The 27,364-nt window shown below is 40.8% G+C and overlaps 1 protein-coding gene across 1 annotated transcript in view; it reads left to right on the top strand.

The window, feature by feature from the left end:
- Positions 1 to 26,919, top strand: part of snrnp48 (small nuclear ribonucleoprotein 48 (U11/U12)) — a 33,494-nt gene extending 6,575 nt beyond the window's left edge. The window contains exons 2-9 of the mRNA XM_034173984.1: positions 531 to 644; positions 3,344 to 3,404; positions 5,750 to 5,830; positions 15,148 to 15,333; positions 20,765 to 20,886; positions 22,608 to 22,714; positions 24,547 to 24,651; positions 26,643 to 26,919. Of these exons, the coding sequence (XP_034029875.1) occupies positions 531 to 644; positions 3,344 to 3,404; positions 5,750 to 5,830; positions 15,148 to 15,333; positions 20,765 to 20,886; positions 22,608 to 22,714; positions 24,547 to 24,651; positions 26,643 to 26,715 (849 nt within the window). The 3' untranslated portion in view covers positions 26,716 to 26,919. The remainder of the gene's footprint in view (positions 1 to 530; positions 645 to 3,343; positions 3,405 to 5,749; positions 5,831 to 15,147; positions 15,334 to 20,764; positions 20,887 to 22,607; positions 22,715 to 24,546; positions 24,652 to 26,642) is intronic.
- Positions 26,920 to 27,364: the final 445 nt, after the last annotated feature.

The raw sequence follows: 27,364 nt of genomic DNA, 5'->3' as shown, positions 1-27,364 counted from the left end.
CGCCTTGAGGCAACTCTGTTGTGATTTGGCGCTGTATAAATGAAAATAAGTTGAAATTGAAATTCCTGGCTGGACGTGTTTCTGTGGAGTTTGCATGGTCTCTCCGTGTTCGTGTGGGTTCCGGGTGCTCCTGCTTCTACCCACTTCCAAAGACATGAGGATTAGATGAATTGTAAACTTTAAATTGACTGTGGGTGTGAATATGTCTGTCTGTGATAAACAGGTGTCTTGTCCAGGGTCTACCACTTCTCTGTCACCCATTAACTTCTGGGATAGGCTCCAGCTCCCCGTGACACTAAATTGGAGTAGCCGGGTCTAGAAAATGAATGATTGAATAAATTTTTATTATTTTTGTCCCATCTAGTGTGGATTAAAATTTTGGAAATTTGAGATTTTGTTCACTCATGTATTTGTTACTCATCGATAAATACACAGAGCTAGTTAACATTAGTTTTTTTTCCCCACTTATCATTTCTGACAAGTTCAGAGCTGGTGTCATTCAGCTTTTTCTTTTTGTCAATCTTTTTCAGGAAGAAATGGAACAGTGTCCCTACGACATCAACCACAGAGTCCCTGTTAGGACCATGGAGAGGCACAAAGCTTATTGCAGGCTCCGAAAAATGGGCTACACACCTGAGGAACAGGTACCACTCACAGTTGAACTGTAAAGCTGATAGAAATGTACTGCATCAGAAAATAGGAGGGTTATTCTCTCCCTTTATTAACCCCTTAAGCCCTAGAACCTATTTCACCAAAATTTGTCATTTTGGGGTGTTGTGAGTAGACTTTTGAGGAAAAAAATAAATTTACTCTGTTTTGGAATAAGGCGTGAACGTAAAATGTAAAAAAAAAAAAAAAAACGTGAATCGCTGTGTATATATATATATATATATATATATATATATATATATATATATATACACTAGCATGTTGCCAGTGGGGATCCACAGACTCTAGATCGGTCAGTGTTTATAAAATAGGTAGCTGACATTTTTGAAGAGTGGTAATAAATTAAGCAAACCTTGTATAATTAGTTTGAATGATGTGGGATTTCAGAATGTTTTCAGATATCTAGACCTCAACAATTTTAATTTTTTTCTGTTAATTATGTAATTTCTCATGTTAATTTACTGTCTTAATGTATTTATAAATTGTTTAGGTTCTTGTTATCACATACACACTATTATTATTATTATTATCTTTTTCATTATTTGTTATTATCAGTTATTATTATTATAATCATTATTATTATGCCAAGTGGTTAATGCGCTTGGTTTCAGTGCAGAAGGTTCCGGGTTCAAATCCCACCCCTGCCACATTTCTCCATGTAATGTGGAGTTGCGTCAGGAAGGGTATCTGGCGTAAAACCTGTGCCAATTCAACATGCAGATCCACCTTGGATTTGCTGTGGCAACCCCGAGTGCAAACAAGGGAGCAGCCAAAGGGACTTACTATTATTATGTTTTACTTCTATTTTGCCGTTTGATTTTTAAATGGACCTCAATGGAAATACGTTTTTTCACTTTCATCCATGTATTTTTAACATATTTACAATTATATTATGTTATTACATTGAATTTACTCAATAAAATCACACACTCACATTTTTAATAGAAAGATGTTTTACAACCCCCCTGCTGGAATGGAGTGTGAGTCCAGAATGTAGTTAGCAGAGTCCATTGTTCAGTGTTGTTAGCTAATATCCATAGCTTCTTCATAAATATTAGTCCTATCACTGGTCCGTTTTGGCATCATTCATCCTTGACCCAAATCCATAAGCATACCAAACGGCAAATGCCAGTTGTCCTCAGTTTCTCCATGATTGAAGTTACACATGCACAGATGGCTTTTTGTCTTTTCCACATTCTGCCACAAGCAAGTGCTTCTATTTTTAGACACAAACAGAGACGGTGGTGGAAGACATCAAATGCAATACACATTTCAGTCATGGTGCCAACATGGAAATTAACTAAACTAACTAAACCAATTGAACTACAAAAACACAATAAATCAATAATACTAACAACACTGTTAAACTAACATGAACCACAATAACAACAGGTAAAATCACCAAACCCCGAACTCTTGTGGTGCATTGCAGCACAATGTCCATTGTTTACTGGTTAGCTATAATTGCTCATTTCTCCAAAAATATTTTTCTTGTCAACTTTCCCTTTTTGCAGCGTTCATCCTTGACCCAAAAAACAGAAGCATACCAAACAGCAAATGTCAGCGCTCCTCGGTTTCTGCATGATCGAAGCCATACACATGACACATGCACACAGAGGCCACTTGGCTATTATAATATTGATTATTTATTTATTTATTTAGTTAGTTATTTTATTCTTACTTCTATTTTGTCATTTGCAGCCAGTCTGTATATTTAATATAAAGATGATTTACTGCCCCCTGCTGGAATGTCATGTAGTCCAGAATGTAGTTAGCAGTGTTAGCTAATACCCGTAGCTTCTCTAAAAATATTCATCCTATTAAAATTCCATTTTGGCGGCATTCATCCTTGACCCAGTAGACATAAGCATACTAAATGGCAAATGTTAGCTCTTCCCAGTTTCTCCGTGATCAAATTTACACAGACATGCACGCATGGAGAAGTTTTGTCTTTTTTGCATTCTGCCCAAAGCAGGTGGTTCTAATTTTAGACATGCAGAAACAGATGTGGCGGAAGACATCAAACGCAGTACACTTCTTACTTATGGTACTGGGAACATGAAACTTGGCTCACTCATGGTAATGGCAACATGAGACTTAACTAAACTGACTAAACCAATTGGGCACTGTAGTCTTGTTTGAGAGTGGGAAATAAAGGTGTTAAATGAAAGAGCATATGATGCAAAAATTGTACTTCCAGGAGAAAGCCCCTTTATCATTATTCACATTAAATCTCGCAAAACTTACTGTCAACCTCTCCCATTTGCCTGGTCTTCAAAAAAACTGAAATTTTCATGACTGCTTCGGTGATTGAAGCCAAAAACAAAACAGTACACCATCTTTCTGTGTGAAGTGATGCTATGTTTGTGTTGCCCACTGACAGGCTGTCCCTGGAAGTGCTCAAATCCCGCAATATCATGCAGGGGTTCAGACAAGACTGTGCTGCCCTATTGAACTACAAATCACAAGAAATTAATTACACTAACAACAAAAAAGCAACTTTTGATCAAATTGCCTTCAATTTAATAAAGCATTGACCCACTGACTAATTTTGGCAAACCAAGTAAAATATCCTAGGATGTAGAATGAGTGCAGGGATGCCTGTAATCAAAATGAATTTTGTAAAATGAACTTCATCATCCAGAATGCACTAAAAATTTGCATGTCTGTGCAGGCGGCGATGTATGACTCGGCTGTGTGTTACAAGAATAACACGGTTACAACCTTCATAATGGGTGAGTTACTGATAATTTTACTGTGAAGAACAGCACAGTTCTTTCTGATCAAATTGAAATGTTGCCCAAAACAATTTATGGTTGTTTTTTTAAAATCTTTCATAGCTTATTTTATCTGACCTAGTCTTTGTATGTCACTTTGGTCAATGATAGTTCTTTTTAAATATGCAATAGTGATGCACTAACTGAACCAATATGCTCATTTGAAATTGTTTGATTCAGAATTTTTAAATACAGTCATCTTTGTTCATAGTGAGACTTTCCCATTGTTCTGAGTTTTGATCAGTCCAGTGAATGCTGTCAGACATGTCCTTTTTATGCTGGCAAAGAAAAACTACCACTTGTATTCAGTCATGATCACTAATGAGTAGTTAATAGATCTTGGCCTTGTCATGTTAAGACACTGTAGAATCTTCAGCGCCACTTATTAAAAGATTTAAGTGAATGTACGTACAGGGTGTCCTAAAAACAATGCCACAAAACTAAAGCCATAGAAAATCTATACACTTTTGGATACTGATATCTGTCACATGTCATCTTGAAGCATATCTCAGATAATTTTATCCCTGGTGTTCATTTCTAATTTCACCCGGGTTTGTATGGCATTCACAAGAAGTGCTCAATATGTGCGTGATGGATTTGGTTTCAAAGTAGAATTCCACCAGTTTCCCTTCTTGCTCAATTGTAAGCAGCATCCTCAATGAATTAATCTCAAACTACATCAGAAACCATTCCTCACATATATCTGATGTCGGAAAAGAAAAAAAAGAGAATTCAGATTAGCTGCTGCAGAATTAGAGTCGAAGGAGTTTGTGGCACTTTTTTGGGACACCCTGTATATATTTGAGCTTGTATGTATAATTTTGACCCTGTGTGGATTAGAGAACATCTGAAATAAATTCCACCCAAATCATATTTTTAAAAGTAATTAATGATGTATGCTGTACAATCATTCCACTCTGGCAAAAGAACAGTTCAATGGCATCATTAAAAGCCCAAAATTACCATGACGTTCATATTCTTGATGAGTGAAAAGACCTACAGTGCCCTCCAAAAGTATTGGGCCCCTTGGTGTTTCACACATTTTAATTTTTTATGCCATTTCAAATGCAAAAAGTAAATTAATTTAATATTAATTAATTTAAAGCATAAAATCCAAGAGGATGGGTTGCATAAGTAATGGAACACTTTCATATAATACTTGTAAACAATCAGTTTTATTGCCAGGTTTCTTCAGACAAGTCAGGGGATGGATACATGAACATTTCCAAGTCACTGAATATGTCTTGGACTTTATTTATATTGGTTTTGAAAAATACAAACAGTATTTACTCTATGGTAAATCTGTGTGGAGTAGACAGTTCTCAAAAACTGAGTGACTGTGCAAGAAGACAAAGAGTGCGAAAAGCCACCAAGACACCCAGAGAACCCGGAAGAAGTTATTGGCTTCTGTGGCTGTAATTGGGGAAATTGTGCATACTGCATGTTTTGCATTTTGTATCCCCAGTTACACAGGTTCATTATGAAGTGGTGTAGAGGAGGATATTCTTAAAACAAGAAGACCTGAAAGTTTAGCTACAGTTTTCCAGAAGGTACATCTGAGACGCAAGCCTAGATCTGATGTTTTGGTGAAAGAAAATCCTCCTGTGTACCACTTCATCATGAAGCTGTATAACTGGGGATACAAAATGCGAAATGTGCACTATGCCCAATTTCTCTAATCACAGCCAGAGAAGCCTATAACTTCTTCTGGGTTGTCTGGGTGTCTTGGTTGCTTTCCTCACTCTTCTTCTTGCACAGTCACTCAGTTTTTGAGAACTGTCTACTCCATACAGATTTACAATAGAGTGCCATACAGTTTGCATTTCTTCATAATTGATAAGGTCCAAGACATATACAGTGACTTTGAAGTGTTAATGTATCCATCCCCTGACTTGTCTGAAGAAAACTAGCAAGAAAACTGATTATTTACAGGTATTATACCAAAGTGTTCCATTACTTATGCAACCCATCATCTTGGTTTTTATGTTTTTAATTAATTTGTATCAAATTGTAGAGATGTGTTTTCAGTTTGAGTTTAAGGAAGATGATTTTCCATTTTTTTATATTGAGAAGCCTGATTTACTTTTTGTATTTGAAATGCCATAAACAAATTAAAATGTGTGAAATGCCCATATTTTTGAAGGGAACTGTATGTGAGAAACCAGTTCATTGCATGGATTGGATTTTTACATTTGGTTTTAAATTACTAATTAAAATGGACCTGCTCAGTGCTATTCCAGGATATGGCATAACAAGTAGTCAGTTCTCACTTTTATCTGCTCTCCTTTATTATATTCTATCAGACAAATCCACCCAGCAACAAGTGATTCTGCAGGCGCGATCTGCTGCACCGCTGATGAAGATGGAAGGTGTCTTTTGGCAAGGTATTTGGTTACATTTTGTAGCAATTTATGAAAACATACTTTTCATTGAAGCCTCCCCACCAGAGAGGCTGCAGGGTAAGTGGTCTCAAATTGGAGTATCCAGGTTTTCACTGACAGAGGGATTTTTACCAGAAGTGGATAGAAATACAACTGTTAAAAATGACTCAAGTAAAAGTGAAAATTCCTACTTGAGAAACCTACTCAAGTAAAGGCAGCCACACATAACACCCATGGTGCGGAATGAATGTTTTTTCATAAGGATTGCATAGAACGCATAGGCACGTTAACAAGGAACTAATATCTGCACACTGTGAAACAGCAGATGATTCTCTTTTCTTGCCCCAACAACAGACATGACTCGTGATCTTTAATCAGCAGACAGGTGAGTTGGGATTGACATCTGTAAATGGCTTTGACAGAGGTTGATGAATAAATTCTGGACTCAATAAATAAATAAATAAATAAATAAATAAAATAATAATAATCAGCCCCACCCATTATACTCTCAGACTCAGGCACGCACTGGCATGACAAATGAGTGTTATGAATAGATTTGGCAGGGTTTTATAATTTAATTACTAGATCACACCAGAGGATCACAACTTCTGCAACACTTTCCAGTAGGCGGATGATGTGGTTTGTCACCAATCAATCGCAGTATACATGCCAAATACAAAATGGAGGTATCCGTAAAACATTCTATGGGAATATTCTCTGTTTTAAGCGGTCAGTAAAGAAACTGCAACTTTTTCTTCTTTAATTTAATTTAATTTAATTTGCTTATAATGCACCAAATCACAGCAAAAGCCGTCTCAAGGCGCCTTACATAAAACAAGTCAACGTAAAATTGAATAAATAATTAAAAATGAATAAAAAAATTCAAATACATAAATAAAAACAGAAGTAAAAGAATAAAACAAATAAAAATAAAAAGTATCCATAAGAAAGAAAATAAAAATAGGTTTTGAGCCTTGACTTAAAAATGTCCACGGACTCAGACTGCCTCACAGTCGCAGGAAGACTGTTCCACAGGGTGGGTGCACGATACGAAAAGGCTCTTTGACCTGCTGACTTCTTCTTCACCCTGGGAACACAGAGAAGGCCCGCATCCTGCGACCGCAAAGCCCGGGCCGGCACATAGAGTTCCACCAGATCAGCCAGATAAGATGGCGCCAGTCCATGAACAACCTTATAAGTCAATAGCAAAACCTTAAAATCTGCTCTCACAGAGACAGGGAGCCAATGCAAAGATGCCAAAATGGGTGTGATATGTTCAAGCCTTCTGCTACGTGTCAGAAGTCTGCCGGCAGCGTTCTGAACCAGCTGAAGATCCCTAATACTGGACTGTGGTAACCCTGAAAATAGAACATTACAATAATCTAGTCTAGAAGAAACAAAAGCATGAATCAGGGTCTCAGCATCAGCCATGGACAGGATGGGGTGGATCCTCGCTAGATTTCTCAGATGGAAAAAAGCAGTCCTAGTAACATCCCTGATGTGGAGGTCAAAAGACAACGTGGGATCAAAAATTACCCCAAGGTTCCTCATTTTGTCCGTATGATGTATGACACACGAACCCAGGCTGAGCGCCAGCTGGTCAAACTGATGCTGATGTCTCACTGGACCAAGAACCATAATTTCAGTCTTATCAAAGTTCAAAAGTAGGAAGTTACTAGACATCCAACTTCTCACTGATAGAAGACAGTCCTCCATGGACACTTGGTCACAAACCTTAAACTATTTGGATCTACAGATGTGGAGAATTAACTTTTTTAAGGTTTCATCAGATGATACGGATGTTTTCCTCTCTCAAAGTTAAATGAACAAACTCTACCAACTCCAATGAGGTGAACAAAATACAAAAGGAAAAAACTGAACAGGGTACTCACCCACTTCTGGAATAATTTAATCTAAAATATTAAATATTGGAATAATTTCCAACATTAAATATGCAAAGTCCACACCATCAAAGAAGTCATCACACACAGATCACATGCAATTGCCAGCCTGAGAATATCCAGGTCCATGCCATGAAAGAGGTTCCAAATGGGACCATCACTGTCAATAACTGAGTTTTATCTTCCAGTGTGCACACAGTGTGAAAATAGTTATTATACTCAACAAAAATATAAATGCAACACTTTTGGTTTTGCTCCAATTTTGTATGAGATGAACTCAAAGACCTAAAACTTTTTCCACATACACAATATCACCATTTCCCTCAAATATTGTTCACAAACCAGTCTAAATATGTGATAGTGAGCACTTCTCCTTTGCTGAGATAATCCATCCCACCTCACAGGTGTGCCATATCAAGATGCTGATTAGACACCATGATTAGTGCACAGGTGTGCCTTAGACTGCCCACAATAAAAGGCCACTCTGAAAGGTGCAGTTTTGTTTTATTGGGGGGGGGATACCAGTCAGTATCTGGTGTGAACACCATTTGCCTCATGCAATGCAACACATCTCCTTCGCATAGAGTTGATCAGGTTGTCAATTGTGGCCTGTGGAATGTTGGTCCACTCCTCTTCAATGGCTGTGTGAAGTTGCTGGATATTGGCAGGAACTGGTACACGCTGTCGTATACGCTGGTACAGAGCATCCCAGACATGCTCAATGGGTGACATGTCCGGTGAGTATGCCGGCCATGCAAGAACTGGGACATTTTCAGCTTCCAAGAATTGTGTACAGATCCTTGCAACATGGGGCCATGCATTATCCTGCTGCAACATGAGGTGATGTTCTTGGATGTATGGCACAACAATGGGCCTCAGGATCTCGTCACGGTATCTCTGTGCATTCAAAATGCCATCAATAAAATGCACCTGTGTTCTTCGTCCATGACAGATGCCTGCCCATACCATAACCCCACCACCACCATGGTCCACTCGATCCACAACATTGACATCAGAAAACCGCTCACCCACACGACGCCACACACGCTGTCTGCCATCTGCCCTGGACATTGTGAACCGGGATTCATCCGTGAAGAGAACACCTCTCCAATGTGCCAAACGCCAGCGAATGTGAGCATTTGGAATTGGAGACTCGGCTCCGCACCGTGGAAAATTCTACAGCTAGCCAGGCCCCTGTAGTCGGTGCGGACCAAGGTAGCTTAGCCGCCGTTAGTTCCCCTCTGGCAGATCCCGAGCAGCCGGGAAAGCAGGCCGACTGGGTGACTGTGAGGAGGAAGCGTAGTCCTAAACAGAAGCCCTGTGTACACCGCCAACCCGTTCACATCTCTAACCGTTTTTCCCCACTCGACGACACACCCGCCGAGGATCAAACTCTGGTTATTGGCGATTCTGTTTTGAGAAATGTGAAGTTAGCGACACCAGCAACCATAGTCAATTGTCTTCCGGGGGCCAGAGCAGGCGACATTAAAGGAAATTTGAAACTGCTGGCTAAGGCTAAGCGTAAATTTGGTAAGATTGTAATTCACGTCGGCAGTGATGACACCCGGTTACGCCAATCGGAGGTCACTAAAATTAACATTAAATCGGTGTGTAACTTTGCAAAAACAATGTCAGAGTTTTCTCTGGGCCCCTCCCCAATCAGACCGGGAGTGACATGTTTAGCCGCATGTTCTCCTTGAATTGCTGGCTGTCTGAGTGGTGTCCAAAAAATGAGGTGGGCTTCATAGATAATTGGCAAAGCTTCTGGGGAAAACCTGGTCTTGTTAGGAGAGACGGCATCCATCCCACTTTGGATGGAGCAGCTCTCATTTCTAGAAATCTGGCCAATTTTCTTAAATCCTCCAAACCGTGACTATCCAGGGTTGGGACCAGGAAGCAGAGTTGTAGTCTTACACACCTCTCTGCAGCTTCTCTCCCCCTGCCATCCCCTCATTACCCCATCCCCGTAGAGACGGTGCCTGCTCCCAGACTACCAATAACCAGCAAAAATCTATTTAAGCATAAAAATTCAAAAAGAAAAAATAATATAGCACCTTCAACTGCACCACAGACTAAAACAGTTAAATGTGGTCTATTAAACATTAGGTCTCTCTCTTCTAAGTCCCTGTTGGTAAATGATATAATAATTGATCAACATATTGATTTATTCTGCCTAACAGAAACCTGGTTACAGCAGGATGAATATGTTAGTTTAAATGAGTCAACACCCCCGAGTCACACTAACTGTCAGAATGCTCGTAGCACGGGCCGGGGCGGAGGATTAGCAGCAATCTTCCATTCCAGCTTATTAATTAATCAAAAACCCAGACAGAGCTTTAATTCATTTGAAAGCTTGTCTCTTATTCTTGTCCATCCAAATTGGAAGTCCCAAAAACCAGTTTTATTTGTTATTATCTATCGTCCACCTGGTCGTTACTGTGAGTTTCTCTGTGAATTTTCAGACCTTTTGTCTGACTTAGTGCTTAGCTCAGATAAGATAATTATAGTGGGCGATTTTAACATCCACACAGATGCTGAGAATGACAGCCTCAACACTGCATTTAATCTATTATTAGACTCTATTGGCTTTGCTCAAAAAGTAAATGAGTCCACCCACCACTTTAATCATATCTTAGATCTTATTCTGACTTATGGTATGGAAATAGAAGACTTAACAGTATTCCCTGAAAACTCCCTTCTGTCTGATCATTTCTTAATAACATTTACATTTACTCTGATGGACTACCCAGCAGTGGGGAATAAGTTTCATTACACTAGAAGTCTTTCAGAAAGCGCTGTAACTAGGTTTAAGGATATGATTCCTTCTTTATGTTCTCTAATGCCATATACCAACACAGTGCAGAGTAGCTACCTAAACTCTGTAAGGGAGATAGAGTATCTCGTCAATAGTTTTACATCCTCATTGAAGACAACTTTGGATGCTGTAGCTCCTCTGAAAAAGAGAGCTTTAAATCAGAAGTGTCTGACTCCGTGGTATAACTCACAAACTCGTAGCTTAAAGCAGATAACCCGTAAGTTGGAGAGGAAATGGCGTCTCACTAATTTAGATGATCTTCACTTAGCCTGGAAAAAGAGTCTGTTGCTCTATAAAAAAGCCCTCCGTAAAGCTAGGACATCTTTCTACTCATCACTAATTGAAGAAAATAAGAACAACCCCAGGTTTCTTTTCAGCACTGTAGCCAGGCTGACAAAGAGTCAGAGCTCTATTGAGCTGAGTATTCCATTAACTTTAACTAGTAATGACTTCATGACTTTCTTTGCTAACAAAATTTTAACTATTAGAGAAAAAATTACTCATAACCATCCCAAAGACGTATCGTTATCTTTGGCTGCTTTCAGTGATGCCGGTATTTGGTTAGACTCTTTCTCTCCGATTGTTCTGTCTGAGTTATTTTCATTAGTTACTTCATCCAAACCATCAACATGTTTATTAGACCCCATTCCTACCAGGCTGCTCAAGGAAGCCCTACCATTATTTAATGCTTCGATCTTAAATATGATCAATCTATCTTTGTTAGTTGGCTATGTACCACAGGCTTTTAAGGTGGCAGTAATTAAACCATTACTTAAAAAGCCATCACTTGACCCAGCTATCTTAGCTAATTATAGGCCAATCTCCAACCTTCCTTTTCTCTCAAAAATTCTTGAAAGGGTAGTTGTAAAACAGCTAACTGATCATCTGCAGAGGAATGGTCTATTTGAAGAGTTTCAGTCAGGTTTTAGAATTCATCATAGTACAGAAACAGCATTAGTGAAGGTTACAAATGATCTTCTTATGGCCTCGGACAGTGGACTCATCTCTGTGCTTGTTCTGTTAGACCTCAGTGCTGCTTTTGATACTGTTGACCATAAAATTTTATTACGGAGATTAGAGCATGCCATAGGTATTAAAGGCACTGCGCTGCGGTGGTTTGAATCATATTTGTCTAATAGATTACAATTTGTTCATGTAAATGGGGAATCTTCTTCACAGACTAAAGTTAATTATGGAGTTCCACAAGGTTCTGTGCTAGGACCAATTTTATTCACTTTATACATGCTTCCCTTAGGCAGTATTATTAGACGGTATTGCTTAAATTTTCATTGTTACGCAGATGATACCCAGCTTTATCTATCCATGAAGCCAGAGGACACACACCAATTAGATAAACTGCAGGATTGTCTTACAGACATAAAGACATGGATGACCTCTAATTTCCTGCTTTTAAACTCAGATAAAACTGAAGTTATTGTACTAGGCCCCACAAATCTTAGAAACATGGTGTCTAACCAGATCCTTACTCTGGATGGCATTACCCTGACCTCTAGTAATACTGTGAGAAATCTTGGAGTCATTTTTGATCAGGATATGTCATTCAAAGCGCATATTACACAAATATGTAGGACTGCTTTTTTGCATTTACGCAATATCTCTAAAATCAGAAAGGTCTTGTCTCAGAGTGATGCTGAAAAACTAATTCATGCATTTATTTCCTCTAGGCTGGAATATTGTAATTCATTATTATCAGGTTGTCCTAAAAGTTCCCTAAAAAGCCTTCAGTTAATTCAAAATGCTGCAGCTAGAGTACTGACGGGGACTAGAAGGAGAGAGCATATCTCACCCATATTGGCCTCTCTTCATTGGCTTCCTGTTAATTCTAGAATGGAATTTAAAATTCTTCTTCTTACTTATAAGGTTTTGAATAATCAGGTCCCATCTTATCTTAGGGACCTCGTAGTACCATATCACCCCAATAGAGCGCTTCGCTCTCAGACTGCAGGCTTACTTGTAGTTCCTAGGGTTTGTAAGAGTAGAATGGGAGGCAGAGCCTTCAGCTTTCAGGCTCCTCTCCTGTGGAACCAGCTCCCAATTCAGATCAGGGAGACAGACACCCTCTCTACTTTTAAGATTAGGCTTAAAACTTTCCTTTTTGCTAAAGCTTATAGTTAGTGTTGGGAAAGTGTAGGTACACGGACCCACAACAGGGGGCGCAAATGAACGGACAATAGAGCAGGTCAAATAACAACACTTTACTGTTGTGAATGTGCACAACAAATACAACAGATTACAACAATAGACCAGAGTCAATTCACAAAGGTGTCGTGTGGGCAGGCTCGAAGATAGGAGACGCCTGTCCAAATCAGAACCGGAACCACACGATTTCCTCCACCACCAGACCCCGGGAATACTGGAGCCGCCAAGTCCCGAACTCCCAGGTGGCCACTGCCTCCGTGTGTCGGACCTGGTACTGCTGGCGAGGAACAAGAACACAATTAAACGTGGGCGCGTTTGCACCCAGCAACCTGCACGGCAGGGAAGCTACCTCCACCTCTCGTTGGAGAAAAAGTCTGCTATCACTCACAAAAATCACAAAAGGTTACTGTCAAGCAGTCAGCTGAGAATATTACCTTCCAGGTAGAACGATATCTCGGCAAAGAGGTGGAGACGTCGTCCTGCTGATATACTCCTGCCGATCAGATGATTGGTAACAGCTGTTGCAGGTGATGCGTGACAGCTGTCACCCTGGCTGCTCCTGTGAGGCGGCTGCGCCCTCTGGTGCCTGGAGCCCGCACTCCAGACAGGGCGCCCTCTGGTGGTTGGCCAGCAGTACCTCCTCTTCTGGCGGCCCACACAACAAGTTAGGGCTGGATCAGGTGACCCTGAACCATCCCTTAGTTATGCTGCTATAGACGTAGACTGCTGGGGGGTTCCCATGATGCACTGTTTCTTTCTCTTTTTGCTCTGTATGCACCACTCTGCATTTAATCATTAGTGATCGATCTCTGCTCCCCTCCACAGCATGTCTTTTTCCTGGTTCTCTCCCTCAGCCCCAACCAGTCCCAGCAGAAGACTGCCCCTCCCTGAGCCTGGTTCTGCTGGAGGTTTCTTCCTGATAAAAGGGAGTTTTTCCTTCCCACTGTAGCCAAGTGCTTGCTCACAGGGGGTCGTTTTGACCGTTGGGGTTTTACATAATTATTGTATGGCCTTGCCTTACAATATAAAGCGCCTTGGGGCAACTGTTTGTTGTGATTTGGCGCTATATAAAAAAAATTGATTGATTGATTGATTGATTTGCCCACTCAAGAACTGGAGTCAGGTCGAGACCCCGATGAGGACGACGAGCATGCAGATGAGCTTCCCTGAGACGGTTTCTGACAGTTTGTGCAGAAATTCTTTGGTTATGCAAACCGGTTGTTTCAGCAGCTGTCCGAGTGGCTGGTCTCAGACGATCTTGGAGGTGAACATGCTGAATGTGGAGGTCCTGGGCTGGTGTGGTTACACGTGGTCTGCAGTTGTGAGGCTGGTTGGATGTACTGCCAAATTCTCTGAAACGCCTTTGGAGACGGCTTATGGTAGAGAAATGAACATTCAATACACGAGCAACAGCTCTGGTTGACATTCCTGCTGTCAGCATGCCAATTGCATGCTCCCTCAAATCTTGCGACATCTGTGGCATTGTGATGTGTGATAAAACTGCACCTTTCAGAGTGGCCTTTTATTGTGGGCAGTCTAAGGCACACCTGTGCACTAATCATGGTGTCTAATCAGCATCTTGATATGGCACACCTGTGAGGTGGGATGGATTATCTCAGTAAAGGAGAAGTGCTCACTATCACAGATTTAGACTGGTTTGTGAACAATATTTGAGGGAAATGGTGATATTGTGTATGTGGAAAAAGTTTTAGATCTTTGAGTTCATCTCATACAAATTGGGAGCAAAACCAAAAGTGTTGCGTTTATATTTTTGTTGAGTATAATTTTGACCCTCAAGGTTTTTGCTCTTTGTGAAATAATGTTGCTGTATACGCAGTAAAACAACTGTAAGTGTCCAAAATAAAACTTTAGAAATGTTTCCACAACCATATCTGATAAATCTGAGCAGTCACTTTCGAATGCAACCTCAGAAGCTTCGATATCAGATGTAGCAGCGTACATTTCACTCTGTCTGTCAGCCATTGGGATGTTTCTGTATTTGCTAAAGTGTACATCACGCAGCGCAAAGGCAAGAAATGCAGAGTAAGACATTGTCTGGAAATGTACCTCCTGACTCCCCGAGCGAGAGGGATAATTAGCAGTAAAATACATCAGCAACCACTAATTATTACCGCATGTGCACGATAGACTTACAATCGTGAATACTTTGATGTTGTGCTGCTAACTGGGATGTTAAATATTGTGCAACATGTCCTTTAAGCGGTTCTGTCGTATGATCTCCTGGCATTGTTTGGAGAATCAGATATGGGCTTTTTCTGGAGTCGTCCTTTCATACATGAGACACACAGCAGGAGATTATCCATGTTAGACATGGACTCATCCACTGAAAATGCTTCTTTGTTTTGAAAAGGGAGGGCGTGGCTAAAGTTTGGATGTTAAGTTTTGTGTGTTTGCCTCCCTCACATGGTCTTCTTGTCCACCAGGTCAATACACGGGTCACCCAGTTGACGTACCTCAGAACCACAAGCGAGCAGTATGTGACCTGACCGTGGCTGACCGGGTGGCTCTCTATGATCATGTGGTCAGTGTCCTCAACCAGCAGAAGGAACAAGCCGCTTCTTCAAACAATGAGGATCTCTATGTAGATCTTGTGTCCAAGCTCCAGAAGGGTAAGGCTAGGTGTCCTATGGAGACACCACAGACATGATTCTTATCTGCTTATGTTTGAGGTCACCACAACAGATCATCTTTCAAGATCTCACCCTTTTTGTTTACAGTTTGGCTCATGAAAAATTCAAAAATTATTTAAACTTCAATTAGATCAAGATGGTGTTACGTTTATTTTTTAATTAAAACAGTAAAATTAAGAACCATATTCTCTTTTCTGTGACCTACAAACAGTACTGTTACAGTCCTCTATTACACATAATTTAGATTTAATCTTTCACATAACCTTAAGACATCATCTTCAGCTAAATGGCAACTTCAGCTGATTTTTTTTTTCATGGAAGATGAAGGGTTTTTTTGCCCCCTGCACAAAACTGAATACCTTATTTCAGAAAGTGACTTCTGCATATCACAACCATAGACTAGATATAGACCAGAAGGTTCCTCACACAAAATCTCACTCCATGCTAAAATGAATGTGTTAGCAGCATATTATGCAACACGTGCAAGTTGTAAAACATTATGTCCTTTTCAAGATATGAACTATTGCATATTTTGTGAATTGCTGTTTTAGGCAGTCCATTCTTTCAGATGTCAGCAACTGTGTAAAATGAATTTTAATCAAAGTTTCTGCAGTCTAACTGTGCTAAAACTGCATTTCCATAATTCATTTGAGGCTCACGGTGAATCATGACTCAGTTTGTCATCCTGTGTCTAATGTTGTAACTGGACCTGGTCAACTTCTGTCTAAAAACAAAATTTGGCCACGTTATACCAACAGACTGCACTTGTCCAATTTGGACAGTACCCCTGTTGTCCGAACAGCTTTTCTGCTTGTCTTCAACAGTCAGACAACTGTTAATATCGAACCCTATGTGCTCTCCCTCTGATGTGTTTATTTGTAATCCTGTCCGTCCTCATCACTGTTAAGGAAAGTGGCTCTGCCTCCTGTCTTTTTGTTAGTCCTACTGCATTTTAGCCATTTAGCGTAGTTTGATTGAAAAGTTGATTGGAGAGGGGAAAACTTATACGCAGGTGCAAAACATTATAGGCTGTTCATCTACAATGGTCTCCAATGCTTTAAAATGGACAAAAAAAACCAGAGACGCATGGAAGAAAACAGAAAAGAACCATCAAAATGGATAGAAGAATAACCAGAATGGCAAAGGCTCACCCATTGATCAGCTCCAGGATGATCAAAGACAGTCTGGAGTTACCTGTAAGTGCTGTGACAGTTAGAAGAAGACGCCTGTGTGAAGCTAATTTATTTGCAAGAATTCCCCGCAAAGTCCCTCTGTTAAATAAAAGACGTGCAGAAGAGGTTACAATTTGCCAAAGAACACATCAACTGGCCTAAAGAGAAATGGAGGAATATTTTGTGGACTGATGAGATTAAAATTGTTCTTTTTGGGTCCAAGGGCCGCAGACAGTTTGTGAGACGACCCCCAAACTCTGAATTCAAGCCACAGTTCACAGTGAAGCATGGTGGTGCAAGCATCATGATATGGGCATGTTTCTCCTACTATGGTGTTGGGCCTATATATCGCATACCAGGTATCATGGATCAGTTTGGATATGTCAAAATACTTGAAGAGGTCATGTTGCCTTATGCTGAAGATGACATGCCCTTGAAATGGGTGTTTCAACAAGACAATGACCCCAAGCACACTAGTAAATGAGCAAAATCTTGGTTCCAAACCAACAAAATTAATGCCTCGCAGATGTGAAGAAATCATGAAAAACTGTGGGTATACAACTAAATACTAGTTTAGTGATTCACGGGATTGCTAAAAAGGCAGTTTGAACATAATAGTTTTGAGTTTTTAGCATCAACAGCAGCTGCAGGTCGATGTTGGTGTGCATTCTGACCCCCTCCAGTTTGCATACCGGCCACATAGGGGGGTGGATGACGCAGTGCTGACCCTGTTGCATGGTGCCATCACTCACCTGGAAAAGTCCAAGTCCCATGTCAGTCTGGTCTTTGTGGAATTCTCGAGTGCATTTAACACCCTGCAACCACATCTCATGGGACGTAAGCTGCTCAAGATGAACACCAACCCTCCCCTCATCCTTTAGGTTCTCTCCTTCCTCTCAAGGAGGGAACAGAGGGTCAGGGTAAATGGTCATCTCAGTTCGATCAGGACAATATCCACAGGTTCACCCCAGGGCTCAGTCATCTCTCCACTTCTCTTCACTCTACACTAATGACTGCAGGAGCACTACCCCTGGAATAACATATATCAAATATTCTGATGACACTATTATCATGGACTCCACTAACACAGATGGACTTCTACAGGCTGAACTGGACATTTTTTCACTGTGGTGCAGAGTTAGTTGTTTGGATTTAAATGTATCCAAGACCAAGGAAATGGTTGTCCTTTTCCACCATGGACACTCCACCACTCCCACACTTACAGTTAACAGAGAAGCAATAGATAAGGTCCACACATACAAATACTTAGGTACAATAATTGATAACAAACTCACATTTCAACTCAACACAGAACAAATCTTCTCGAAATGTCAACGGCGCCTTTTTTTTCCCGTAAACTTCGCAAATTACAGGTTCACCACTCAGTTCTTGCAGTTTTTTATAAATGCTTCATAGACTCCATCCTCACGTTCAATTTTACAGCCTGGTTTGGTTCACTTAGTCTCACTCATCGTAACACTCTCAATAAAGTTATCAATATCAGCAGCAAAATCATTGGACAGCAGCAGGACTCACTCACCTCCATCTATAACCGCAGAGTTGTGAGGAAAGCCACGCAGACCTCCACAGACCTAACTCACACTCTGCACCAGCACTACACCTTCTTACCATCAGGTCGCAGGTTCAGGTCCCTGCCTCTTAGGACTAAGAGGGCCACCTCCAGTTTCTTGCGCACCTCGATCCGCCTGCTGAACAGCAGCTAATGTGACTAGTTCTTTAAGCAGGCTGTGTTTGGCTTTTACTGGCTTTTGTAATTATATTAAGTGTTGATTTTTATGGAATTTTATCATGTATGAATTGTGTGTTTCTGCTCGTGCTGGTGCTTTGTTTGCAAATTAAGTTCCTAACGGATAAATAAAGTTATTTTGATTTGATTTGCTACTATTATTGTGAACACCCCCTTTTCTACTTTTTTTTTTTTACTGATAGCCCAATTTCATAGCCTTAAGAGTGTGCATATCACTTGGTCTTGTTGGATTTGTGAGAATCTTCTGAATCTACTGGTACCTTGTTTCCCATGTAACAGTAAGAAATATACTCAAAACCTGGATTAATCTTTTTAGTCACATAACACTACTATTATTCTGAACACTACTGTACTTAAAAAAACTCGTGAATCAAAAACAAACAAAAACTAAAACAATTTCCCTTATAAACACCCACCCCTTTTATCATTTACAATACACACACACACTCATAACAACAAGTACCAAAAGGAAAAAAAAAACAAGCACAGATAATAAAGATTAATCAGTGAACCAAATGTCTCAACATAACCGAACAAACAGTGCACATCGCATCATTTGCTGTTGAGCTCTGCCTTCTACCATGCTCAGAACAGACTCCACTGCTGCTCCAGAGTTCATTCACATTATGTAACAACATTTAGTTAGGGTCTGAGTACCAAAATTGTACCACAGAATTTTATTTTAACTGTGTGTTTGTGCGTGTGTATGCACTTCTGAAATATCACTGTGTTTGTCTGCTTTATGATATATTTAACTGAAATTGCTGATTCAAACAACCAATGATTTATAAAGGGAAATCATCAGGGGGCCCAAAACTTTTAAATACAACTGTAAATATAGCAGCATCTGGATGATTTTACTTGTGATGAATCAGCACTATGGCAGTACCTACACCTAAAGACAAAAGTCGTGTTCATGTGTAAAGGCCTTGTCAGACCTTGACGATTTAGCCTGCGTATGCCGACTGTATTAAAAACCCTGGCGCACGCTGGCGTACGTCTAATTTTTCACCCAGTGGTTTGGGTTGGTACTGCACGGTGTGGTGCCGGACAGAAACAGTAATTTAACCATTATTTTATCTTTTAAATGGACTGCATTTGTGTAGCGCTTTTCCGTCTGCATCAGACGCTCATGGCGCTTTACAATTATGCCTCACATTCACCTCAATGTCAGGGTGCTGCCATACAAGGCGCTCACTACACACCGGGAGCAATAGGGGATTAAAGACCTTGCCCAAGGGCCCTGAGTGATTTTCCAGTCAGGCGGGGATTTGAACCCATGATCTTCTGGACTCAAGCCCAACATCCAACCACTAGACCATCACCTCCCCCTTTTATTTTCATTTTTTATCTTGGTGGATCATTGTGTACAGAATGCTGTTGAGTCGACTGGCTGTGGTAAATGCTGCCGTGAATGAATGGAGTACTGTCAATTTAAATGTTGAAAGCACTGGCTGCTTCTTGATCAGCGGGTCTGATCAGGTCATCACAGACCTGAATAATGAAACGCTGTGATGATTTAAACTTTTAAAGCGCCAGTCGACCGTGATCAAGTGTGATCTGAAGGAAGTGCTGTGTGATGTGTCGGTGTGATCTGTCAGCGTGGTGATCACCGACAGCGACGGCGCTTTAAATGTTTAAACAGAGCATTAATCAGGCATGATCATCCTGATCGATCAGGTTGTCTGGTGATCACACCGACAGTGACGACGCTTTAAATGTTTAAATCGTTACAGCACTTCTCGGTGTTCAGAGTGTGACACCGGCTGAGAAACACATTTGCAGCAGAAAAACCACTGAGGGACTTGCAAACGCTGCGTTTCCAGCCACGAATTAAAGTATTTTCAGAGGTCATTTTCAAAAATCAGGAGCTTTATGTGGATTCATGTCCATCTGTGATGGTTAATTGGACTGAAATGAACAGATCAGATTTACTCTGTGTGTGAATGAAACAGTTGTTCTGCATGAGGACTGTAGGTTTCAGCCAATCAGTAACCAGCATTAACAGACGAATTTAGAATTATGAGTAAATTACAAGAAATGTGTGCCAGCAATCACATAACTCACCTACAACTTATGTCCAGCATGTGCGGGACGTATGAGTCACACGCTGGCACTCGTTGAAAATTTTCAGCATGCCCAAAATCTTTTGAGGAGCTCATCTTATTAGGATGTACATCAGCAAACTTCAGCGTTTCACAGTGCTTCAACATGCTCTTAACTTATAAAAAACTTTGCCTTAACTTATTGGACTTATGCCAGTGTTTTTTAATACAGTTGGCATACGCTAGCTAAATCGTCAAGGTGTGACAGGACCTTAAAGCAGACTTGTTATAGAAACCATCAAAAGCATATATTTTTTTGTTGTTGTTTTTGGAGTATGACTGTGCTTGTGGTCAGTGGAAAAGAACATTGTGGTTCTCAGTCAGTTGTACCTTTCAGTGGTGTGTATATGTGTGTCTGTGTGTAGACGAAGGCAAGAACGAGCCCAAGACTCACCTGGAGCTGATGGCAGAGATGAGGGACTACAAGAGGCGACGCCAGTCCTACCGAGCCAAAAATGTCCACATCACCAAAAAGTCTTACACTGAGGTAGGATCACCTACACAGAGGAAGCAGAGTGAGGAAGTTTAAGGTTGTCATGTTTTTACATTTTGTTTGTGCACATTTGTCTTTGAAAAACCAGTCATCCAAAACATAAACAGCAGGCATACGAGGTCTGTCAATAAAGTAACGGTCCTTTTTATTTTTTTCAAAAACTATATGGATTTCATTCATATGTTTTTACGTCAGACATGCTTGAACCCTCGTGCGCATGCCTGAGTTTTTCCACGCCTGTCGGTGACATCATTCGCCTGTGAGCACGCCTTGGGAAGGAGTGGTCCCGCCCCCTCCTCGGATTTTCATTGTCTGGAAATGGCGGAATGAAAAGGACTTTTTTCCATCAGAATTTTTTCAGAAGCTGTTAAAGACTGGCACCTGGAAACCATTCGAAAAATGTATCTGGCTTTCGCGCATAAAGACCGATTCGCTTTGGAAGCGAGACAAAGGAACACCTCCGTTTCGGCGTGTCAGAGGACAAGTTTGGACATGTCTATCTCGGCTTTCAATGTTTACCAGTCCAGTAAGTATCAGTGAAATTGTGGAGAGCTGGACATGTCCAAAACTTGTCCTGTGACACGCCGAAACGGAGGTGTTCCTTTGTCTCGCTTCCAAAGCGAATCTGTCTTTATGCGCGAAGCCTCTGCGCGGCTTTCCATGACAAAATCTCTTGTTAAAAGTGAAATCTGCCGGAAAATAGCTGATGTCCAGCTCTTGTGATAACCAGAGAAAGAGCACACAACGGTCTCGTATCCACAGAGCCATCCGTTTAGAAATGGTCCGGTGGCTTGTGCCGCGTCGTCGCAGCTCGGAGCGCGGCTCGCCGAGCGTCCTTAAAGGGGTCCTTAAAGCTGTAGTAACAGACCTTATTCTCTGTGAAGCCCGTAAAATTTTCACCGAAAGCCAGATACATTTTTCGAATGGTTTCCAGGTGCCAATCTCTAACAGCTTCTGAAAAAATTCTGATGGAAAAAAAAAGTCCTTTTCATTCCGCCATTTCCAGACAATGAAAATCCGACGAGGGGGCGGGACCACTCCTTCCTAAGGCGTGCTCACAGGCGAATGTCACCGACAGGCGTGGAAAAACTCACGCATGCGCACGAGGCTTCAAGCATGTCTGACGTAAAAACATATGAATGAAATCCATATAGTTTTTGAAAAAAATAAAAAGGACCGTTACTTTATTGACAGACCTCGTATTTGTGAAGAAATGTTATAAATTAACTTCAGTTTAAGCTTCACTTTGTCCCAAGCTTCAATTTCCCCAAACACCAGCTTTTAATTCCTTATAAAATTCCATGTGGTCTGTGTAAATACATCAACAAATGATGCACTTTAAAATTATAAGAAGGATAAATTATCCATCATATATGTTAAAATCCACTGGGTATGACTTGTAATGCAGAAACCCAGCTAATATAATCCGATATATGAAGCACCTGTCATGTGTCCATCCTCAGAGGACTAACTCATAAATGGGTAAATGTGAATGTGGAGCGCAGTTGAGACTGTGAAAGGCTAACCTCAGTTCAGGTGTTAATTAAAACATATTTTGGGGGGCTGACTGGTGATTCACATAATGGTTTTGTGTTGGTGTGGGCATTAAAAATTGTCACCCTTTATTGTAAACAGGGTGTAAATTTCTTGTGAGGAAAAAAAATATGTGAAATATAAAATCATGTAATCTGACATGACTCTTGATTGTGTGGTAGGTGATTAGAGAGGTGATTAACGTCCACTCGGATGAACTGGCCAGACAGTGGAAAGAGGAAGAAGAGGAGGAGAAAGAGTCAAAAGTATCTGAAGTGTCCTCCCACAGGTAAATGAGCTAATCTGTACTCTGACTTTAGCATAACAGGTTGGGCTGCACAGTTTGAGGAGAAGTCATACTGGGATTACTGTGTGAAATGTTGCAATTGCGTTATGATAAACACATGGTGGTGTTATTCTAAATCTCTACTTACCAAACTTTAATGAGCAAAAGCATTACAGAGTGTATTTTAACATAAATATTTTGCAGTTCAAAGTATAAAACGTATTCATGGGATTGCTGCTCGATGTAACAATTTTCACTTTGCACATTGGAGTTTTTTTTTTTTCTCTATTTTTTCTTTTTTTGGCATGTAGTGGTAATACAGGACAAAACTCAGTGAGATCTATGAAATATTTAAATCAATATTTTATTTTTACATAGTTTAATTTGTTTATCAAATAAACAGCTGTCTTAGTGAGCATTGTGCACGTTCCCATGGAAATGTCTGAGGTTCCTACAGCGGAGTCACATTGTGCACCATCTCTACATGATGTCTGCTGCTGGTTTCACATGACAGTGACTTTATAGTGACATTCGTCCATGAGAAAAATAACCAACAGCGCTTTTTTCATCACAGTCAAACTCAAAAAGAGGAGCTAAGGGCCCGGTCCCACTGGCGTTTAGGAAAATTTACGTATCAATTGTGCACAAAATTGGTTCATATTTGCTAAACTCCAGCAATATCCATGAAACATGCTTGTATGAGTTGGCCGACATCCGCACATGTCTGCAAGTATCCGCAGAGGCACGTTTTTCCGTTGCCAGGATTTTTGAGCTGCACAAAATTTTGGTTGCGGATGACATCCGCCTTACATACTCAATACATACACAATCTATGCGCTGTATATCAGCCGCTATCCGCAACTGACGGGGTATTGCGGCTTGGCAGCGGACTGGGACAGTGTGTAAAATGGATATATAGCGTGCCTATCATGTCCACATCACAAACTAAAATAAGTTGTGGCGAATGCATACAGATTGGCCACGAATAAAGCTTTGTATTACGTCTACTTTGCATCTGATTTGCGGATAATTTGCGAATGCATAACAAACAGATATCGACATACCTGCCAGTCATTGCCAGTCCAGCTGTGGAGACTTACAGATGTAGTTATGGATTCCCAAAGACGTAGTGTGATAGCTGCTGCCATCCAACAGCATACCAATCAACGTGTCCAAGTCCAGCAATTGCTCCAGAGGCTGTGGTGTTGGTGTGAATAGTGATGCTGAAAGGGCCGAGTGCACTTCTGTTATGACCCCAATGCAGATGCCGCGCACGTGCATTACAACCGCTGTTGCTGCGACACGTGCGCGATGCATTCACAATGCATGCGTTATACATCCGTGATTGTTCGTCATATACTCGCTGTACATTATTAATATATCCGTAATTCCTACTGAGACATTTGTCATTTTTGGCCAATTTTGTTGCGGACGACAACACACACCCGTAATTTGTATGCTCAAATCATGCGCAATTAATCCTCTCCCCAGTGGGACCGAGCCCTAAAACCCTTCATCTTAATGATGTGAAGCTGCACAGACATTTATCATTCTGCACAGTGGGGAGTGGGGCTGGAGCATTTTAATGGTGGGGTGCTGCAGGCCACAGCACAGTGTGAGAAAATGATTTCTTTATTTAAATGGCTTTTTTGTGATTATATGTATAAAATTGTACAGGCTTACGTTGTAATAGTGATGTTACTAAATGTGCAGCCCTATTATTCGACTTCCTGTGATGTTGACCCTGGAGCTGATTATCCTGCAGCAGTTTTAGTTGCTCCCACTCACAGAAACACCAGCGGAAGGGCAAATGATGAAGCTGATTTTTCTGTCAGGCGCTGGACAGACGAAAGGCGCTCGGCTTCCACAGAGTCCCACCACCGCAGCAGACGCCATCGCAGCCGTGAGCGAAGCCAAAACCGAGAGGGCAGGAAGAGAAGGTGAGAACAGTGAAGTTACACTCTGACCCCTCCTCTATGAATATCATCAAAATGTTGTCCTGATTGTGTTTCTCACTGCTGCTCTCTATGTTTGGACATGTTAAATTAATCAAAATGCAAGGTAGACACATCATATATACAACATTAACCCACCCCTCTTAATGTGTTCTGTGTCTAAATCAGCAGATTAATGAGGATTTATCTTGAGAACATGCAGAGCAGATGCACAATATTTTAAGATGTTGAACTTTAATGTGTCTGCAAGTTTGGCACAGTTGTGTATATGTTAACCACACAGTTTTGATGATGTGCACGGACAGGCTGTTGGTAGACTTCTTTCAGCATTACAGGATTCTGGAAGTCGGCCTAATGTGTGACTGTGTCACTGATATCTTGTTCAGTCTGCCAGTAAAAACTAGAATTCATGTAAACATCCAGTTTGAAATTGATTCCATGCTGAAAGTCTGAACAGTTCAAAGTCACATGAAATCCAATGTTTCCAAATCTATTTCAAGCCTCATTCATAGGTAGTTTAAAATGGGATTCAAATAGAATTTTTTGCAAACTCTTAGATCAGACACTTTTCATGTCATTTAAAGCTTGCAGTGAGCTTACATGTGAGATCTGTGATCACTTTCCTCCTTTTGCTCACAGCTGAATGTCAGGGAGAAAAAAAAACCCTCCCACAGGCACACACACACTCACACACATAACCTCAAAAGCCCAAACTATCCCTTTAAAACCACCTCCAAAAATGAACACTCGGATGACGCTTCATGCCTGAAACACACTGCACATTGCTTTAAACACATGCATGTGTCACTTGTGAAGTCTTGTTTGTTTATTTACGTGTTTCAGCTACTGTTCGGTCTGTGTCCACATCATTTGACTTGATTAAAGCCTTTTATTGGGTGTGACGTTTACAGTGCACATTCAGATCAGTTTTGTGTGCATATGTGCACAAGTTCTTTAGTGGCTTGTTTGGCTCCTCAAACTATCACCTGACTGCACACCTTGTGTCATTTTAGTATATAAACTTGTGTAAAAGTGTAAATTATATAAATACTTATAAACTCACAAGCTTTGATCACTGTAGCAACCGATGTGGATTAGAGATGAGGACTGCAGTACAGACACAGAAATCAGATCTGGTCAGGTGCTGTATAATGTGAATAGTCAGTGAGATCAGATTTGAATCAGATAAGCTTTAAATCCGATTTGAAATGTCAGTTTGAACAACACCTTAGACTAAGAGAAAGCGCACCTTATTCTGCCTCTTCAGTGCACTGAAACATCACTGAGTACACACAGTTTTATGATATTTCTCATGACAAGAACTGTAGCCTGTCATGTAGGCTGTTTACTCCATAGGATAAAGCAGGCTGGTGGGAACCATGAACTGCAGTGCTGTGGCATCACCACTTTTCCAATCATTGTTTACTGTTACAGCTGACAACTATTGTGCTATAACAGCAGGTTTCTACGGTCAAGAACTGACAACAGCATTAATCTAGCAGCTTTACTCTTTTTAAACTTGACATTCAGGGAAATGTTTCCCTGGTTAAATGGAATAAAATTTTGCTTCTCACCTGTGATGAAATGATCAGTTTGGTCACCAGGACCTGTTACTCTGACACCGCTGTCACTGTTTACATGGGACATACTTCTCATCACCAACCGCCAACCACCTTCTCCTACATTTTTCCTCTTACAAGAACATGACTTTAAAAGCAGCAGTTCTTTATTTTATCAGTTGTGTTTTCAAGCAGATCTGTGGTGAATTGTTGATGGAAAAGGGTAAAATACCACACCATCAAAGAGTAAAAGCAGTGAATATCCTCAACACCAAAATCTCCCAGCAATAAAGTAATTTGTCCTTTGCGTGACATTCTGGTGTTCTTTTATTGGAAGACTGTTTTTTGAGCACATTGATGGGTCACATATGAAAATATCAAAAAGTTTTTCTGCTTTGTCTTTGTGGAACGTTGTAGGGATTCTCGGTCCCCAGACGATTATCACCACCACGACCGAAAGAAGAAGAAAAAGAAAAAAGATGACAAGTGAATGATCAGCATCTACACAGGGGGGCTCAGAAGAGGTCAGAGGTCAAACAGTGTCCAATCTCATGTTGTTTAGCCACAGTTTATAAAGCATGGAATTCTAAAAAGAAATAAACAGGAATAAAGTTTCGAGAATAAGTTTGAGTCTGGTTTTGTCAATAGGGCTGCCACGACTAGTCGACTACGACTACATTGACTATTGAAACCGTCGACAACTAATTTTGCAGTCAACAAGTCGTTGATTTTATTTAAGTCTTTGTTTTTCTCTCAGTTCATAGTTTTAGGCAGCGAGCCGTCCTGCCGTCATTTGGCCGTTCAAATTTTGAAAAAGACGGCTGATTAAAACAGTGGCTGTCTTGTTCAAAGCTGTCTAAAATGCATAGTTTACTGAAGGAGGTGTGTGTGTGTGTGTGTGTGTGTGTGTGTGTGTGTGTGTGTGGAGTCAACTGGCTGCAGACTGCAAGGGAGAGAGGGAGGGGGTGGGGGAGGGAGATTCCGGAAGGCACGAGACTTTGCATTGTGCTGAGAATCATCAGTGCACATGAGACAGCGAGCGCGGAGCAGAGAGAGAGGATTTTAACCCGAGTGAACATGCTAAAAAAACTAAACTGTGGAGCTGCCTTTACTTCTCTCTGCACTTTCTCTACCCATGC

Source organism: Thalassophryne amazonica, chromosome 7, assembly GCF_902500255.1.
Source record: "Thalassophryne amazonica chromosome 7, fThaAma1.1, whole genome shotgun sequence".
NCBI lineage: Eukaryota > Metazoa > Chordata > Actinopteri > Batrachoidiformes > Batrachoididae > Thalassophryne > Thalassophryne amazonica.
This window is presented reverse-complemented; position numbering and strand designations above follow the sequence as displayed.